Below are 19,293 nucleotides of genomic sequence, written 5' to 3'. Positions count from 1 at the left end.
CATGTATATCACTCCCATTTTTTGGTCACATTTAGATACATGTAACATTTGGACAAGAGGCATTATAGGTTATGTGGTGATCTTATATATTCAGAAAATTGTGTACAAAATGAAGCAGTTTTTAGAAAATCATGGGTATTATATTTGACTCAAGTCGAAACTTAGCTTTGTTAAAACAGGAATTTGAGGCATATAAAAGTATGTGTTCATATTACAGGTATAGGGATGGTTTCGTTGTAAAATTGGAAAATGTGGTTTAGGGTTTTAAAGGGTTGCTTTTTTAATTTCTTTGTAGCTTTAATACTTGAAATTTAAGTACCCAAATTGCTGGACTTATATAAAGTAGTAGTTAAAAGGAAAGCAATGTTTTCAAATGAGTTGTTAGTATTTGGCAAATGTATTTCTAAGCTGGTTAAAACAATTCTGTCACTAAAGAAGAAACTGATATTGGAATGTCCCAAATGCAAAAGAACCTTTGACTTGTACCTTTTTTAAAAAAAATTCTGTGTTGAATTTGTTTAAACAAAAAAGTATTTCTCCTTATGAGCAATAGAATTCATTCACGCAAGTTCCAGCATTGTTCCAACTTTCACTTACTTCTCTAAAAATACGGTAAGTCTAATTCATCAACAGTGCCATGGCTGAACATAGTAAATTTTAATCCAGATTCTTTAAATTTTTCAATTATTTATATTTCCTGTTTTTAAACCGCTCAACTTCCTCAGAGATGTGTGAGAGTGGATTTGTATCAGTGAGATAATTATTTTCTTTTAAATACAAATTGATGGGAAAATGAACTTTTGAAAATACTCTGGACAGACCCTCTTTCCCCATTGAATCTTTTAATCTAAAATGTGTACCGTATTTTCCGGCATATAAGACGACTGGGCGTATAAGACGACCCCCGAATTTTCCTGCTAAAATCTAGGGTTTGGGCTATACTCGCCGTATAAGACTACCCCTCTTCCAACGCATACCAAATAAAAATTAAAAAACATCAACTGGCTCACCCACAATGTAAAAGCAGCTGTGCTAGACCCAAAATGGCCCCTGCAACAAGCAGGAACCTCACACAGCCACAAAAAGCCCAAAAAAACAACTTTCACACTTTACACACACAAAATTCCACATACAGCTTTGTGAGATTTACTGGTATGTTTAAATGACAAAATCTGTCTTGGTAGTATTGGATATACCGTATTTTCCGGCGTATAAGACGACTTTTTAACACGTGAAAATCTCAGAAGTCAGGGGTTGTCTTATACGCCGGGTGTCGTTCTCCTGTAACCAGGCAGATCAGCCCGAAAGGCTCTGACGAGCCTTAAATGGCTCTGGCGATCCAAGCTCTGATGATCTGCTAATCAGGCAACTCAGCTGGGATCGCCAGAGCCATGGAGAAGGAAAAAAGTTTTCCCCCTCCAGCTTGCTTACCTTAGCTGCTTGCCTTGCTTCGCTTGCCTGAATCCATTCCATCAGCAAGCAACTCCCTGCCTGCAATCAAGCAGGCAGGGAGTTGTGGACTTCAACTCCCAGAATTCCTCAGCCAGCAAAACAAAGCTGGCTGAGGAATTCTGGGAGTTGAAGTCTTAAAGTTGCCACGTTGGAGACCCCTGTTCTATTGGGTAAGTTTTTTTCCCCATTGGGATCTTTAAAAAAAAAGTTAATTGGGGTTTTTTTAAGTTCTTTTTTAGACCTAGCCATTTAAAGTTTAGGAAGTTTAAAATTTAGCTTTCATATAAAAATAAAAATAAAATAAAATAATATTTGTGCAGCTTTCTGAGATTTAGTGTGTTTTTGTAGTGTTTCACTCTAACTACACAAACACACAAATTCTCTATTTGTAATAAATTTGATAATGTGTTATGTTCTCACTGAAAATAGAACAGAATAAAACACAAATAATAATTTAGAAATATTGTAGCTTAAATTGAGAGTATTAATAGATTAAAATAGCATTTCTCAGAGCATTGCCAGTATAATCTTTCTGAACTAGAAAAAATATACACACAACAGCATATAAATTAAAAAAAATATTTAATGCTGCCAAAAATATAAAAAAATACAAGAATGGCAGTACAAAGTATTTTGTGAATGTGATCTTACAACTCTACAGTTAATACAAGCATAAAACACGTAAGACAAATTCTCTTTTGCAAAGTCTCTTGCTGGTGATGTACTTCATTCCCTGTTTGTTTACGCTGTAAACAGATATTTATGAGGCCACTTGTGTATTGCTCAGACCTCATTTTTGTTTCCTGAAGAACAGTGATGTCCTGTTTTTGCATGTCAATAGTGTGTTATTATAGCTGAAGAACATTCTCAAGTCTTGGCAATTTAGGCGTCAGTCACTCTCGGCCTATAAACACATAATGTAAAAGAGTCACAAGTTCAGTACAGTCAGGAGTATAATTTTAGGGTTTTATAACTGCAGTGCAAATATATTAGTAGCTTAAAACCAAAGATGAATTTATTAATGGATACTGCAGCTTGGATATAGACATACATGTGTGAGTATCTTGCTATAACAAAGTGTTCTTGAACTAATAGTTATAAAATTACAGAAAATCCATATTGCTATTGAATTGGTATAAGAAACAGTTCACTATCTGTTCCCTTTGAAATGAGCCACAAGTAAACTTTTTAAAATGTAGGCTATGCAGTAGTAGTATAGCAAGTATCTTAGCATTAGCTATCACATTTTAGAAAAAAAATCTAAAGAAAAACCTGCTGAATGTTATATAACATTAAAGGGCAAGAAGCAATATAAGAAATCAATATAATGACGATTACTGTTATAGAACTGAAAGAAACTAAAAATAGGAAGGTATTTTTAAAATGTTTAATAACTGCAATTAATTGAATCAATATATTAACAAGAATATATATTGATCAAGCATGTTTTCAAAAATGTATGTATTTATATTCATGAAAATAATGCAACAACTATTTCTTGGAAACTCTTAGAATTAAAGTATCCAGCTGCCTTATACTTTGTGTTTATGATTGGTATGATGTGGATTAATGAACCTGGACAAAAATAGACAATGTATATTCTCTATCAAATGTAGCCAAATGCTTACCAGAGGGAGCACTAAAACGTTAAAAGCTGAACAGAAAAATGCAGGGCTATAGTGCAGTAGAAGAATTCTTGTTTCTATCTTTGTAACTCCCAGGTATGGAAGGGAAACACTTCCAAAATCTTAGAAAGCTGCTGCCAATCACACAGTACACAATGTAAAGCAAGTCTATATTATTTATTTGGGGTAGAAATAGAACAGAATGCCTCAGCTGATTATCTTTGTGTATAGATGTACACCTAAAACAAAGCCTAGAAACTGTTTAATCTCAGAGGGAACATTTCCTTTTACTGTGCTTTGTTTCCTATGTAATAGATATGTAAAAGTGTGTGTGTGTGTGTGTGTTTGTATGTATGTATGTATGTGTGTATGTAACAACAGTTCTGCATCAATGCATGAAAATATTTTTTTAACAATTCTACCATACTTTGGTTTCAGCATCATGCACACATTTTCAAAATGGCAGCATATCTGATAACTACAGCATAAAATGGAAGAGTTGAGGCCAGGTGTGATTGAGTGCTCTTCAGTTAAAATACACTTTTTATTATCTTTCAAATTATAAATTGTAGGCTAGAAAGGATGAAATAAATGGCAGTTTTATTTCCTAGTATTTATTTCTTTTATGCAATAAAGGGCATGAGGAACTTAGCATTAAATATTTCAGTGCTTTCAAAACATGGGGTGCTATTTTTTCAAGAGCAGAATTTATAAGAAACTTAGAACATATATACCAACACTAGACTCTGTAAATTGTAATATTTAGCCATAAATTAATTATTGTTGGTTAAACCGAGAAGGTATTCTCACTGGCAACATGGTGTTTTCTTGGGGGAAGATTCCCCAGCAACTCTGAAGAGCTTGCAGGATATGAGAGCAAAAGAACATCCAGTTGCCCCAAACATACCAGCCACCTAACATATGCTGTGGCCCAGAAGTTTGTATTTTCATAGGGATCATATTGATCCATCCACTTTATAAAGTGATCTTTTGGAACATTTAAAGATGGTTAAAAATATTTTTATCAGGTCAGTCAGTTTAATTGTTTTAAGTTAGAGAATCTGAGATGGGGCTCATAATATACTCATAAATATGGGTGCTATAAATGGATACCAAATGCTATGGTAATATTGTGTAGCATATGTGCGAGTTGTTTGCCAGAAACACAATTGGTTACTCTTGTTCAAATGTAGTGATGAAATGGAGATTGTTCCTAATATACAGCCTGTGCTATAGCTCAGTGCCAACAGCTTCAGAAATCTTCATTTGCACCCTCTTTCCCTGTTAAATCTGCATTATGGCTATTTGCTTCCATTTGTAATGCCTTTTTATTTTTTGAAATTACTGTCAAATTGGTAATGTGTTGCCTATTCCAATTATAATCAACAAAGAAGCTATAGAAGAATAGGACTCAAATCCAGTAAGACCCACAAAAAAGTTTCACATTTAATGGAATGTGTAAGCTTTAAATACAAGCTATGGCTTCCAACAGTAGCTGCAGTTTTAACAAAACATTTCTTCCAAAAAGGCAGCTTGAGACACAAGATCTAATCTCCCAGTAGCCTTATAAAATTAAATATTTCCAAATAAAATAGTAGATAAGAATAAATACATATATGCATCTTACAAGTAAATGAAAACTGAGGAATAATTATTTGCTAACGTTTAATTTCTGAAACAACAATTTATTAATCATTGCATTGGGAATGGTCCAGAAAGTGAGTTTCCAAGTCAATCTTGAAAAATTGGTGGTAGATTCACCAATCGTTCATTTCTATTGGATAAATTTATACAAATGTAGCTTTTAAAAATACAATTATTTACAAAATGATTATATAGTTATCAAATTCGCTTTATGTCTGCATAGTATAAATGGTTTGTGGTACATTAATAAAGAAATGTAACTTTTTGCATTCAGAATAACACCACACGGTTTATTGCTTCTATCATGTATGTAAATCATCCTTCTGGTGACTTGGCCATTCAGGCTATTATCTATTGAACTATCATATATACAGTTGTTGAAAATGTGCATTCTTTTATCTAACAAATGTATAATTTGAATCCAAGTGGCAATTTGGTTTCAGAAGTACCAGTATCGAAAAATCCTGAGACCAATTTGTGATCACGTTAATCACCGATGACAAGACTTCAATGCTGCAAGTTAAATTGTCACTGGTGAAGTAAAAACACATTTGTTTTGTCAGATGTGGCAGCAAACTTGGATCCATTTATTATATTCACTTTAAATCCCATTAAATCATGGGATATAAGATTCATTGTAGATGCAAGATTGCTCACTTACTTACATGAGCATGTACTGGGAATACAATTTCCAGGAAGAATAAGCTATAACAAATACGACTGAACCAAATCCAATCTTAATAACAATAGGCTTCCAATATAACCACCTTTTTCTTTTTCTTTCAGATTCACTCAGCCTATGTTTCATCTGTTGCACCATCTGTGCTGTGTTAGCTTTTTTATCTTCTCTCAGTCTTTTCCGTAAAGCCCTTAAAGAAAATAAAAACTTTAGTCAGCTTTGAGTTATTCCATGTATCCCTTAATTACCAAGATGTATTGGCAATGCTTGAAAAGCAATAGTGAGTTTTAGAAGATTAAATTGAAGGATGCTGTGGGCACGAATGGTGATAACTACTGAAGTGCCTTCAGTTTAATAATCCTTCACCCCTGCTGTCCCTGGTGCCACTGTTAAATACGCAGGTCGTTAAGTGAGCATGGAGTACTTTGTGGGTAGGGCAGGCCCTGGGAGATCCACCACTCAGGAGGGTCCATGGAGGCAGATAAGCATCAAAAAAACTTTGCAAGCTCCATTATGGTTGTAGGTCAGGACAAATTGTAATTAATGTTAATCCATCAATGTACGATACCACTTGCCCTTACCTCAGAAGTATATTTTTTGATATGACATCTCTAGTATTTATAAGATTCTTAAAAACCAAACAAAAATAAATGAAAATTAAAAGCAATTTTCTTCTGCTAACAGAACTTGTCAGTGGATGTGTATTATTCTCTCCATCCTGTTCCACATCCTGGAAGTACATTCAGATGTCTGAAGATAAAATATCCATAGCAGAATGTGTACTGGCAGGGAACTGGTTCTTTGTTTCCTTCAGTGGCAAATAGATTCTCATACAAAGGGTATTTTCATACTGCCTTTCCATGTTCAGTGCTACTGATAAAAATAATTAAAATGTAATTGTTTCAAAATTGTTGGGACTATAAAATATAGAATTATTAGCTGTCAGGAATCCCAGGGGCCACCTCTGTTATTGTTACCACGCTCTAATTCAGCTAAAAGTCTACAGAATTCCAGGATGAATTATTTTATCAATTTAAAGACCGTCTTTGTAAAACTGACAAACTCTTCTCATTTGATACATTAGATAAAATTATTTTTTGTCCACCAGTCAGTTTTAATGTTATTATAAAACCATTACTTACTTGTCATCATTTGTATCTGAATCATTTTGAATGGGAGAGATCAGATCAACATCTCCTGGCTCCTGTTCTTCTAAAACCATGCTATTCCCATTGTATTTGTCTGCAGTAAGTTTAGTTGGGTGAGAAGGAAAACATTCAGAACTGGGTGCTTGGTCTTCTTTTGAGAGCTCCTTCCAGCGATACTAAATGGGAAAAAATGTCTTCACTAGTTGAATCTTAAAAGAACAGTATACAGGTAGTCCCTGCTTAACTACTCTTAACTGGGATTGGATTTCTGTTATTAAGCGAAGTGGTTGTTAGGGGAAACATTACGTGACTGCAGCATTTAATGGTGACAGTTCTGCTGGTTTTGCTGCCGTCATTAGCAGGAGAAAGATGGTGAAGGTCAACTGAGAGTGGTGGAATGGAGGGCAGCCAAATGGGCAGAGACGGGAAGGCTATGGGAGTCGAAGCACGCACTGCAGTTCTGATAGTGGTTGAGCTACCAAGCATTGGAATTTTGATTATGTCACTGCAAGGGTGTTGCACTGGCTGTAACTTTGAGGACCTTCAGTAACTACAATGAGTTCAGTGCCATTGTAACTTTGAACAGTAACTGAATAAATGTTCATTAAGGGAGGAATACCTGTATTCTGCTTTGGTGAAATTTACTATGACCCATCCAGTGTGACTTAAAAAGCAGACAATGTATTTACCTGCATAGTGGAATCCCCCCTTATATATTTTGCTCCTTCTATTACAGCCATATATGAAAATCTTAGTTGATCAGGAGTCTGAATCAGTCCCATCCGATAATTTCTCATATTTAATAATATTTGCTTGATATCTACATGAAATGGGTCGTTTCTTTTTTCCATCTGGAAATGAAAAAACAACACAAAGTTTTGGTGGCAAATTAATAGACTAGTTCTCTTCAATTTTCATTTGATTTCAGTTTTAACCTGTCTTAAGATACTTGAGATTTTTTTAAATGAATAATTTTAATTTCTGTGGCAGCCCATTTGTACAATATCTGGGTAGCTAGCAGGGATTAAACATTAATGCAAGAATGAAATGGCCATTCCAAGGGAAGAGATTACAATGTACAAAATACTTGACTTCAATGGTGTATATACCTAGCATTCCAGTCCAATGTCTAAGGAAGAAAGCAGGTCTTCGAGCCTTTGTAGAAGGCAGACTACGACTGGCTCAAAATCATCTAGACTAAGGGAGGCCTAGATCTCTGAGTCTACTGATTTCAAAGCCAACACTTTAATTACATCAAACTGCCTCTTCGTTATGACAGTGAAAATAAGAACAATACCTTTTCTTGAAGCTGAGACTTGTTTTATAAATATAAATACAGAGCTATAAGAGTTTTGCTATAATAAGCTATTTTCAAATCAGTGAAGAGAATAATGGGTAGATATCTTACAGTGTAATCCTCGAAATGAAAGGGACTTATAGGATAAAACCAAGACTACTATAACTTTTTTACTTTTCCTGGTAGAAATATGACTTTATGTCTGCTTCAGCAACCTAGTTTGTTACAGTGATAACAAGCTAGTTTTAGAGGTCTTCTGTTTCTTCATTTTCAGGAAAGACTATTCGTGAAACTGTCCAACCATATCTCAACCTTTGTAGTCCTAATCTGGCAAATCTTTTGCTTTTTGGGCAAGGAATCTCAGCTAGTTCATTCCTACTACAATTCATAGATAAATGATATTTCTTTCACATTAACTCACATTAATCTGGTTGTTTTTAGATAAATAAACCTACCACAATAAGACATGTGTCTACCAATGAAAATGTACCAGAGCGTCCAATTCCAGCACTACAATGAATGACTGCAGGTCCATGTTCAGAATTCAGAGATCCAGATTTTCTGACTTTAAACAAGAAATTGAGGAATGAAGCTGGGGATTCAGGAACTCCAAAATCTGGCCATGTAGTATAGTGAAAATGGAATATTACCCTGGATTCACCAGTCTAAAGAAAGAAAGAGCAATTTAGCAGGATACACCTGATATGCTAATGAAGTCAAGTAAAAGAACAAGCACGAGTTCAAATATGGTGAGGGAAAAGAATGAATTTCATAAAAAAGTCTAGCTGGCCTAGAAAGTAACATTCTGTGAATTCCTCTCTTTGAAAAGCATTCTGAAAAAAAATAATTAAAAAAACAAGACAACTGGAGAAAAACTGATTGATTCAATTGATTAATACTAATATTCAGTTACAAGGCAACACAAGAAATGAATTTATTTAGTAAAACAAAAATTTCAATTAAGTATTTTCAATATGATTTCTTTTTCAAATACTTCAGAAATCTGATTTCCTTTTACCATACTCTAGACTCTATGGTATGAGACTCCCTTCCAGCAGTCCCATAAAATATCAGGTTGTTTAAATGAAGTATTTGTATAAGAAACATTGAAAGAATGCCAATAGTATCTAATCCTTTCTCTACCTGCTTATTATCAGCCATTTCTCTGTGAATCAAGATGTAGGAGAAGGACTGGCAGAGCCAAGGGGATTGGTAAAAGAAGAATCAGCCTAAAATCAGTATGTAGTCACAAATAAACTAAACCCACCCTTCTTGACTGCCATTGATCCTTATCTAGCTGTAATCTGGTGCTGACCATTAGTTGAGAAGATACTTGTGCATAATCTTTTAGCAATACAACAGTTAAATTGAACATTCACATGTGGACCTGGTCTTTTACACCTGACATAAGCAGTGTTCACACTCCAAGTGCTATTGAAAAGCTATACAATTATGAATGATTTTAAAAACATTCTACTGCACTGAAATTTGTCTAAGCAAAATTAAATTAGTGGTAACAATATTATGAAGCTCTTTTTATGTGGTAAGCACAATTTTAGTAACTTACATCAATACATTCTAGCTGGAGTTGTCGTACTGTATAGTACGATTTGACATCTTCAGATTTTAGCTTCACACAAAATCCTGTTTCTTTGAATATCATGGGTTCCTCTTGTTTTGTTGGCCAGTACTGTGCACACTTCACCTACATTAGAAAATAAGAATACTGCAATTTGGCATACACATTTGACATGCATATATACATTTACAGTTTGTGTAACTTATTTTGTATATTGAAAACAAATTTAATATCATTCAGGTTCACAAAATAACCTTCCAATCTCTACTAGATTCTAGATATTAAAATAAATAGTCCTGCATTTCAATTAAAAGTTGCAAGTCTAGAGTTCTTGATGAGCAACCATATTAAGTTGGATTAAGTTGTAGTCAGATTTCATAGCTATATTTGGTTATGTCTGTCTACAGCAGAGTGTATACCAGTGGTATTTTAAATTCTTATTTCCTTTTATACATCAATACCAGAGGATTGGGAACCCTATCAAATACAATTAACTAATTTGAACTTTAAAAAAAAGAGGACAACTTACCGAATCTTTCTCAACAATTCTATTAAGCATGACAATTGCTTTGGTCTTTTGTTGCCATATCATTAGCCAGAAATGGCAACATGTGTTAGGAAGTGGACCCTATACAAGAGAAAGGAACACCACATAAACTTAGAACTAAACCTTTCCTGAAAGTCAGATTGTAGTAAAAAACTTACTTTCTTTTCTTTCTTTCTTTCTCCCTTTTTCTTTCTTTTCTTTTCCTGCCTTTATTGTTTTTAGGTGGTGAACATGTCTAACATACCTTCCTCCTCTTACTTTTCTTACAACAACAACCCTGTGAAATGGGTTGGGCTGAGAGATAGTGACTAGCCAAAAGTCACCTACCTGGCTTTCACGGCTAAGGTTGATGGTGACTTTTTTTGTAATATACGTATGTATGTGTGCCTATGCACTTTCACAGCCTTATTGGTTAGGTCCTCCACAATAGCACCAGTTTCTCATGTGGCCCCTTGGGAAAATTAATTGATCTAGATTTAGTAACTTTTAGTTACCAGCTTCTCTGTATTCTATTGACCATGATTTAAGCCATCTCAGAAAGCTTCATTTCTTCATAAATTCAATCTTCGGAGAATTATTTCACCATTCACCCACCATAATTTATAAAGAACAGATCAAGTTATTACATTTGTTTCCTTTCTTTTAATTCCAAAGCTGTACTAATAGAACAAAATCCTAAATTATATTAACTCAAACATTAACACTATACCCAAATTAGGGAAATCTACATTAAAGTTGAGAGCAAGTTTTGTATAGTGATTCATAGCTTTAAACTGGAAACAAGGCTACTGTGATTTCTAGTCCTGCCTTGGGGGAATGCACCAGCTTGCTGACCTTGGGCCAGTAATTCTTTCTCAGCCTTAGGAAGGCAGTGGCAAGGCACTTCCAAAAATGTTGCCAGGAAAACTACATGGACTCACCATGTAGGCACCAACAGAAAAAAAGAGTTAATTAAGAAACAGAAAAGTAAATCAGAGCAAGACTGGAAAAACAGAGAAGTCAAAGGGACCAACATTAGGCCCTGACTATTAGAATAGACTATATAACATAATATGATCAAACTGTGTTACTTAAAAGTCTAATAATTACCTGTGTTAATATATAAGTTCTTTGAGCTTCTTCATTAACCACCAAGCTGGCATTGATGTAATCATTGTCAGTATTCTGTAGTATTACACGACTGTGATCATCTTAAAAAAATATTACCAGAAAAACATTAAGTTTCATATTATTAGCAATGCTATTAGTCAAGAAACTGTACTTCGAGATCAACCAATTGGCCAACAAAATGCTTCTATCAGAACAATATATAATGAATATTTTATTCTCTTTCAGGTCTATCTGGAAAGGGGGAAAAAAGACAACATTTCCTTGAGCATAATACTGTAGGGGCAATGGGGGGAATGGAGCGGATCCCAATTTATTTTATAACACATTATTACTTGCAGTATACATTTAATAAAAATTAAAATTTAATTAAAAATTAAAAATTTTGCAGCTTTGGAATTAAAAGAAAGGAAATTAAAAATTTAATTAAAATTAATAAAATAAAATATTCTAATATGAAAATTGAAATGTTGTACCATTAAATGTCACCTCCCTTTTATAGTAGTTCTGGAAAGAATGAAAGCAATTTAAAAGCGACAAAATACTTTAATGCAGAAACTCTAGAGTAATCTCCAAATGAAGAAGTAGCACAAGGCCTCTGTTGTGGTTCTCAGAAGCAAGCAAAATTTTAAGTGACATTATTGTTAAATTGCTTCAATTTCTCTAGGGGCTATCAATAAGTACACTTTACTGTCTCCAGTAAATACAAATTTGTCTCTAGATCTTTATATGTACCTAAATAATGCATCACATTCTGTATTACTTTTATAAATCTCCAGGCCTCCAGAAATCTAGATAAAATATTTTCTTCCTGATACATAGTTACTGTGTGGACACAACATATCATAACCTTGGTTAGCTAGCCATATTTTAGCCCATTGTTTGACTATTGTAAACTTAATGTTTCACATATACCCAGAAAATCTGACCGAGGATACTATTGTTAAGTTATTCATGGGTAGCATGTCATGAGAATATTGCCTGCATACCGTATTTTTCGGAGTATAAGACGCACCGGAGTATAAGATGCACCTACCTTAAGAGTTAAGAGGATGTATAAATCTAAGTAAAATACGATATATAGTTCAAAATAGAGAACCAAGAACATCACCTTAGTCTTCCTATCACTGGTTTAGTTCTTAATTTGATTTTATATAACTTTATGTGTCAGCATTTATAATTTACAATACAGAAATATGCTTAAAAGGTCACTTTTGAGTGTTTTAGATAACTACTTTATCAAGTATGTCAAAGACACTGCCTTTTCCTTCACTGCAGACAGTAGACATAAACAGAAATTTTAGCCCAATGTTAAAAATATATGCACAGAAACTATTGAAAACATGTTATGTCTAGTTAGTGAAATCAAATAAAGATAAACTATTACAATGAGGTTATGATAGCTTCAGAATACATTAAAATAATATTTAAACTTTAAATAGTGTTTCCTTCAACTTCAACTGTTTCAAACTGAATGATTAAGTTGCTTGTTTAGTAGCTCAATTTATTGGAACTTAAATGTTTCTACTGAATAGAAACCGAAGCTTTGGTAAATACTAGATAACATTTGCCAACAGGAAAAACTTAAGACCTTGTTATAGTAAATCACAGATACTGGTACTAATGTTCTCGGAAATATGATGTCAGCAAGTATAGTTTTAACCAATGAATCACCAAGAAGTTCCTCTTTGATTTCATATAACACAGAATTGCTTCATTTCTATGTTTTGTTCTACCAATGTCAATGAACAAGATTTCTCTATATCTTGTCAATCTTCAGTTCTACATACACAAAACCCCATATAGATAATGAAGAAAGAGATACCAACACAACTACTCAGTGAAAGAGAAAGGGCCCTTTCTCTTTAAAAGAGTGTTTTTTTCAACAGTTCCTGTAAGTAAAACATTCAAGAACTTTTGAAAACTGATCTTTTTCAGAAGGTGTATTCCTTGGGACCCCCTTTGTTTAGGAAATTATTAAAAAAAAAAACCCTGATTCACGAACTCCTTAGTGTTCTGACCAAGGGCTAACACCTCAGCCAGGTGATTATGGGAAATTTGTTGTACTGATTTGATTATTGCTTGATCCATAACTTTGCTAATTTTTGGGGGGGGACGTTGTCTAGTTTTTAAATAATCAAATGCAGAAAGAGTTATGCTTTCAGGAGTTGATCTCAAATAGAATAGATCCAATCCTTTGTCTCAGTGGAACAACCTCAAATTTATGTCACCTACAATCCTCATTTAGAAACTACATAATATACATTATAATATAACAGAAAATATCTACGGTATTTTTTTTAAAAAAATATAGTGACAATCCAAAAGGGAAATACAAACATGGAATAGGAAAATAGTCAGATCACCAAAGAAAAATATTTGCGAGTAACTTCGAATTGTAGAGATTGTTGTCAAGAATGCTAAAACTGACTTTGTCCTTGTCTTCAAAATGGGAAGTGAGTTAGTCAGGGGAACTACAGATCAGTCAGCCTGATACTGATACCAGGAAAGATTTTAGAGCTTTTCATAAAGGGATCAACCCATAAGCAGCTAGAAAGCAATGCAATAATTACCAGAAGTCACCATAGATGAATATGTGAGATTTATTTTATTTCACTTTTTGATTAGCTTAGTACAGGGGTCTGCAACCTTAAACACTCAAGGAGACACTTGGGCCAATTTCCTACTAAAAACAAAACACCAGGAGCCACAAAACCTGGGTAGGTGTGGCCAACTCAACATCACTCACTCCCACCCAGTCTCATGACATACCCAGCCACGCCTACCCAGGTTCTGTGGCTCCAGGTATTATCTTTTAAACAGCTCTCTCTTTCTCTCCCTCTTTCTCCCTCTCCCTTTCTAATCTTTCTCCCTCCCTTTCTCTCCGTCTCTCTCCCCCTCCCTCTCTATCTTTCTCATCTTTCTTTCCTTTCTTTCTTTCTTTCATTCTTTTTCTTTCTCCCTCCCTCCCTCCCTTTCCTTCTCCCTCTCTCTCATCTTTCTTCCTCTCTCTCTCTCATCTTCCTCCCTCCCTTTCCCTCTTTCTCATCTTTCTCCCCCATCTCTCTTTCTCTTTCTTTCCCAAATATATGAAGCTCTTTCGTCCCCCTGCTGTGGCTCCCTGTCAGCTGGCTGGCCCCCCTGCCTTTCCCTCCTCCCCACTCCTTGCCTGCCCTGAGAAGAGAAGGGTGGTAGAGGAGGATGGAGACTCTCTCCGTATTTCAGAGGGGAATCGAAGCACCCCTCTGCTTGCCTCTTTTTCTGGCCCTTGTTGGGAGACGTGTGACTTTCTCCACCCTGAGACACCAACTGGGCCGCCCCAGCCGATGCTTCACATCGTAATGTGCTCCACGAGGAGGAGGAGGGGACGCCGTCTCCCCCATTATGCAATGTCCTAAGGAATAAGGAATAAGGGGAGATGCGTGACTTTCTCCGGTCCAAGACACTGGCTGGGGTGCGTCTCCTCATATTCCTCTCTCCGCCTCCGGGGCTGCTTGCTGTTCTTGCACTTAAACTTAGCGTGCTGCACAATGGTGGAGACGGCATCCCCTCCTTCTCCTCCTGGAGCCCATTACAACACGCATTGGCTGCAGCCGGGGAGCCCAGCCAGTGTGTCTCAGCGCAAAGTCACGCATCTCCCCCAGCGGCCAAAGTGTGCACAGCACCAACAAGGGCCAGAAAAAGAGGCAAGTAGAGGTGCACTTCGCTCCTGCTCTGGAATACAGAGGAAGTCTCCATCCGCCGCAGTCGCTCTTCTCTTCTCAGGGCAGGAGTGAGGGGCCACCCAGTGGTGGGATCAACTGACAGAGAGCTGCAGGAGAGGGCCCAAAGAGTCGCAGGTTGCCGACCACTGGCTTAGTAGATCGTAGAAATGCTATAGAGCAGTGATGGCTAACCTTTTTGCCGTTGCGTGCCAAAAGCGGGGGGAGTGCAGGGAGGTTGCCCACATGTGCCTACACCCATAATCCAATGCGCTCCGCCCCTGCACATGCATGCCCCACCGCTTTTAGCACATGATGGCATGGTGGGCACGGTAGGCCTGTTTTTCAGTCTCCCCAGGTTCCAGAGGCTTTCTAGGAGCCTGGGGAGGGCGAAAACGGCCTTCCCCATCCCCCCGGAGGCTGGAAACAGCCCATTTCTCAACTTCTGGTGGGACCGAAAGGCCCAATAATCAGCTGGCCGGCGCACACATACGTGCTGGAACTGAGCTACGGCAACGCTCATGTGCCCACTGATATGGCTCCGTGTGCCACCTGTGGCACCCATGCCATTGGTCCGCTATCACGGCTATAGAGAATATCTCTTGATTCCAGCATAGAATTTAATGGAAATACAGATAGTCCGTGATTTAAAACCACAGCTGAGCCCAAAATTTCTGTTAAGTCACACATTTGTAAAGTGTGTTTTGCCCCCTTTTATGACCTTTCTTGCCTCAGTTGTTAAGCGAATCACCACAATTGCTAAGTTAGTAACCTAGTTGTTAAGTGAATCTGGCTTCCTCATTGATTTTGCTTGTCAGATGATCACAAAAGGGTATCATATCATCTTGGGTCAGAGCAATGGTCAGAAATATGAACCAGCTGCCAAGCATCTGAATTTTGATCACATGATCATAGGGATGCTGCAATGGTCGTAACTTCTGAAAAATGGTCATATGTCAGTGCAATTGTAACTTTGAACAGTCACTAAATGAACTGTTATAAGTTGAAAACTATCTATTCCAAAGCAATCTAAAAAGCAAGCCTGTTGTGTGGGGGATGCATAGCATGGAAACAAAAACACATTGCTTGCTCAATACCAAGAGCCTTGGTAGTACAGTGGTTTAAGGCACCCTGTTATTAAGCTGGTTATTAAGACCAGATGCCTGCAATTACTGCAGGTTCGAATCTCGCCAAGGCTCAAGGTTGACTCAGCCTTCCATCCTTTCTAAGGTAGGTAAATTGAGGACCCAGATTGTGGGGGCAATAAGCTGACTTTGTATAAATATACAAAAGGATGAAGGCTATTGCTTAGCGCATTGTAAGCTGCCCTGAGTCTCCGGAGAAGGGCGGCATATAAATCAAAAATTAAATGTGTATATATATATATATATATATATATATATATATATATATATGTATGTATGTATGTATGTATGTATATATGTATATGTATATGTATAATTTCCCAGTTTTTTCTTCAAAATGGAGAGACATATTAAGTGGTTAGAGCTAAATCCTGAATCCTATATTGTTCAACATTTTGTGGGTAAATATTACTTAAATTTGCAGATAAAAAAATGCAGATAAATTTGAAAAGAACAGAATTCAAAATTAACGTATTAAGGGAAATGGACTGACAACACACAAATGGTCTGAAATGTAGGAGAGACAAATAACTGTTAGAAAAAAAGTAAGAGCAGCTCATAATTGGAACCAATTACCTGGAGACTTGGCCTCCTGCTGAATAAGTTTAAACAGAGACTGAACAATTATCTGTTGGGGATTGCATGGAACAAGAAGTTGGACTCAGAGGCCCAAATAACTCCTTCTGTCCTTTGATTCTATGTAAACATTTTCATCTACCTGTTCTAATACCTCTCTATACTTCTAATACCACTCACAGTGGCCGACAGTTTAAAAAGATAGAACAGTAATTCAAAAAGAAACTGAAAATACATCAAAATGAGAGTGTTAAAGCCCAAGTAAAATATTGGAGACGTCTTGCACTTTCCAAGCTTCTATTTGTTCAATTCTTTAGAATTAGTTAATTTAATTCTATTCAAACATCACTACATTAATAAAGACAAAACACTCAGAAAATAATAGAATCAAATGTACTTATCACAACACAGTTCTGACTGTTTGTTCCAAAGAAGACGCTAAGAAACAAAGGAGACGGAGAATGTATCCACATCTCTTATTTCAATATTCTTAAGGCAAGTTCAGGTACTGTTAATTGTATACAAAAGATGCAGATACACAAAAAATTATAAAAAATATGGTAAAATCACTCAAATAACTGGAGGAATAAACTTGGAATTATTTGAAAAAATAATATATAAAATTATTGTAGATTTCATATGATCACAGAGTGCTGCTGCAGCCTCTTTGTGGTCAGTTTCAAGACAGAATACTGCTTAGAAGTCTTTCATACAGTTCCACACTAACTTGAGTTCCACAGAGGTAACATGAAACATAAATCTTAAAGGATTATTTATTATTATTTCATGGGGCTGCTTTACTGGCTGTCCAGGGCCACATGTGGCCCGTGGACTACAGGTTGGACATACATGAATTATAGTAAATGAAATCTTACTTACATGGGCTAACATCTCTGTATCTGTTCCGAGTCCGGTTTTCTGCATACTTTGCCACTTTATGAGGATAATCACTGGATTGATGCCGGATATCCTTGAAAAAATAGTAATAGTTAACAAATCTTAATTGTCTGGGCGAAAAAAGATTTTGTAAAAACAAAAAGATATTACACAAATCAGTCATTCTTTAAAAGACACTATATACTTGATCAAGTTATTTCATCTTTCATTTTCATAGATTTAAAATTGTGCATTACAGGATAAGAAAAAGGCCTTGAATTTATGAGTTCATACCCACTTCTTTTTATACCACACAGAAATTCAGACTTTTGGTCTGTTTAAAAAAAAAAAGTCTATCCCAGTCACCTGAATATGGCAGTAGTTAAAAGACCTATGGATAAAGTTAAGGTAACATTGCATTCATAGTAACTCAACCTGACTTCATACATTGACTACTCCTGTACACCACAGGGGCTCTTGTCAGTATAGGTAGTCTCCGACTTATGACTACAATTCAGCCCAAAATTTCTATTGCTAACTGAAACATTTGTTAAGTGAATTTTGCTCCATTTTATGACCTTTCTTGCCACAGTTGTTAAGTGCATCATTGCAGTAATCGTTAGTAATACAGTTGTTAAGTGAATCTGGTTTCTCCATTGACTTTGCTTGTAAGAAGGTTGCAAAAGCGGATCATAGGACCCCAGGACACTGCAACAGTCATAAATATGAGTCAGTTGCCAAGGGTCTGAATTTTGATCACATGACCATAGGAATGCTGCAACAGTGTTAAGTGTGAAAAATGACCGTAAGTCACATTTTTCAGTGCTGTTGTAACTTTGAACAGTCACTAAATGAACTGTTATAAGTTGAGGACTATCTGTATATGATACTTTTGTTAACCAACTCATTAGCTTTACATAGAAGGCTGATTCATAAATGAAACACATTGAGAGGTTGCCACAGCACACTCATTCAAAACTAATCAATCCTATTTTAACAGTAAATTTGGGGCAAATATATATTTTCTTATAATTATCCCTGTCAATACATCAACGATCCATATGTAGAAACATAACAGTGTTTAGTATAGTTATATTCTGTATGAGAAAAACAAATGTTAATTTCCTTCTGCAGACTAGATTTGTTCTGTTTTTCAAGTCCAAGAATTGGACAAATCCCTATAGTTTTCTTGGCAAGATTTTGCATGTTATTGCCTCATTGTTAGAGCTGAGAGAAAGTAACTAGCCCAAGGTCACCCAGCTGGCTTTGTGCCTAAAGTGGGACTAGAACACATAGTCTAGTTTCTAGCCTGATGCCTTAATCAAACTGGTTCAAACTAGAATTTAAGTTCATCCAAACTGGGCATAGGAGAAGAAAAATTATACTAGGTATAATTTTTAACATTACATATATTTTATCCATTCACATTGAATGTAATGCAAATTTAACCAGTATGAATAATTTGTGGTTGACCTGTTGTGCAAACCCAGCCAAATGAATGAAGACATGCTTAAACAAATTTAGCTAATGACTTGGTTTCACACTGTACATTTTATTAATAGAAAAGCTTCCATTCACAGAAGATCCTATACCCATTTCCCATTATATCACCTCTTCTCTTGCTATAGATGGTTCCCCCAATGCTCAACTATAAACCCTTAGTAAGAATGGAATTACAAGCAAAATACCCTAGTTCCTATCCTCTGTAATGAGCAGAACTCCATTCAATTCCCTGTTTATTTGGCTTTAAAAGAAATCTGAGAAGTATAAACATTATATCATTGAATGAATATTCATAATAGTAACTAAAATGAAATGGCGGGGGTAATATACTGCTAATTACTAAAGACATAAAAGTACTCTTAATTATGCTTGATTTCAACAAGAACACTATGCAGATAATTATTTCAGACAGTT

The 19,293-nt window shown here is 35.8% G+C and overlaps 1 protein-coding gene across 5 annotated transcripts in view; it reads right to left on the bottom strand.

Moving 5' to 3' along the window:
• Positions 1-2,017: 2,017 nt before the first annotated feature.
• PTPN2 (protein tyrosine phosphatase non-receptor type 2) overlaps positions 2,018-19,293 on the bottom strand; it is a 20,982-nt gene continuing 3,706 nt past the window's right edge. Inside the window, exons 2-10 of one of the 5 annotated variants that reach the window (XM_034429417.2) lie at positions 17,380-17,470; positions 11,061-11,161; positions 9,954-10,052; positions 9,413-9,550; positions 8,301-8,510; positions 7,238-7,399; positions 6,543-6,724; positions 5,489-5,590; positions 2,018-2,356 (exon numbers count right to left, since the gene is read on the bottom strand). In XM_034429417.2, the coding sequence (XP_034285308.1) occupies positions 2,335-2,356; positions 5,489-5,590; positions 6,543-6,724; positions 7,238-7,399; positions 8,301-8,510; positions 9,413-9,550; positions 9,954-10,052; positions 11,061-11,161; positions 17,380-17,470 (1,107 nt within the window). In that variant the 3' untranslated portion in view covers positions 2,018-2,334. Of the gene's footprint in view, positions 2,357-5,382; positions 5,591-6,542; positions 6,725-7,237; positions 7,400-8,300; positions 8,511-9,412; positions 9,551-9,953; positions 10,053-11,060; positions 11,162-17,379; positions 17,471-19,293 lie in introns of those variants that run through there. The other 4 variants (XM_034429416.3, XM_087891305.1, XM_034429418.3 and 1 more) reach the window with 4 other exon arrangements.

Source organism: Pantherophis guttatus, chromosome 3, assembly GCF_059756535.1.
Source record: "Pantherophis guttatus breed Tessera chromosome 3, ASM5975653v1, whole genome shotgun sequence".
Taxonomy (NCBI): Eukaryota; Metazoa; Chordata; class Lepidosauria; order Squamata; family Colubridae; genus Pantherophis; species Pantherophis guttatus.
The sequence above is the reverse complement of the archived record's forward strand: the minus strand, read 5'-3'. Positions and strand labels throughout refer to the sequence as shown.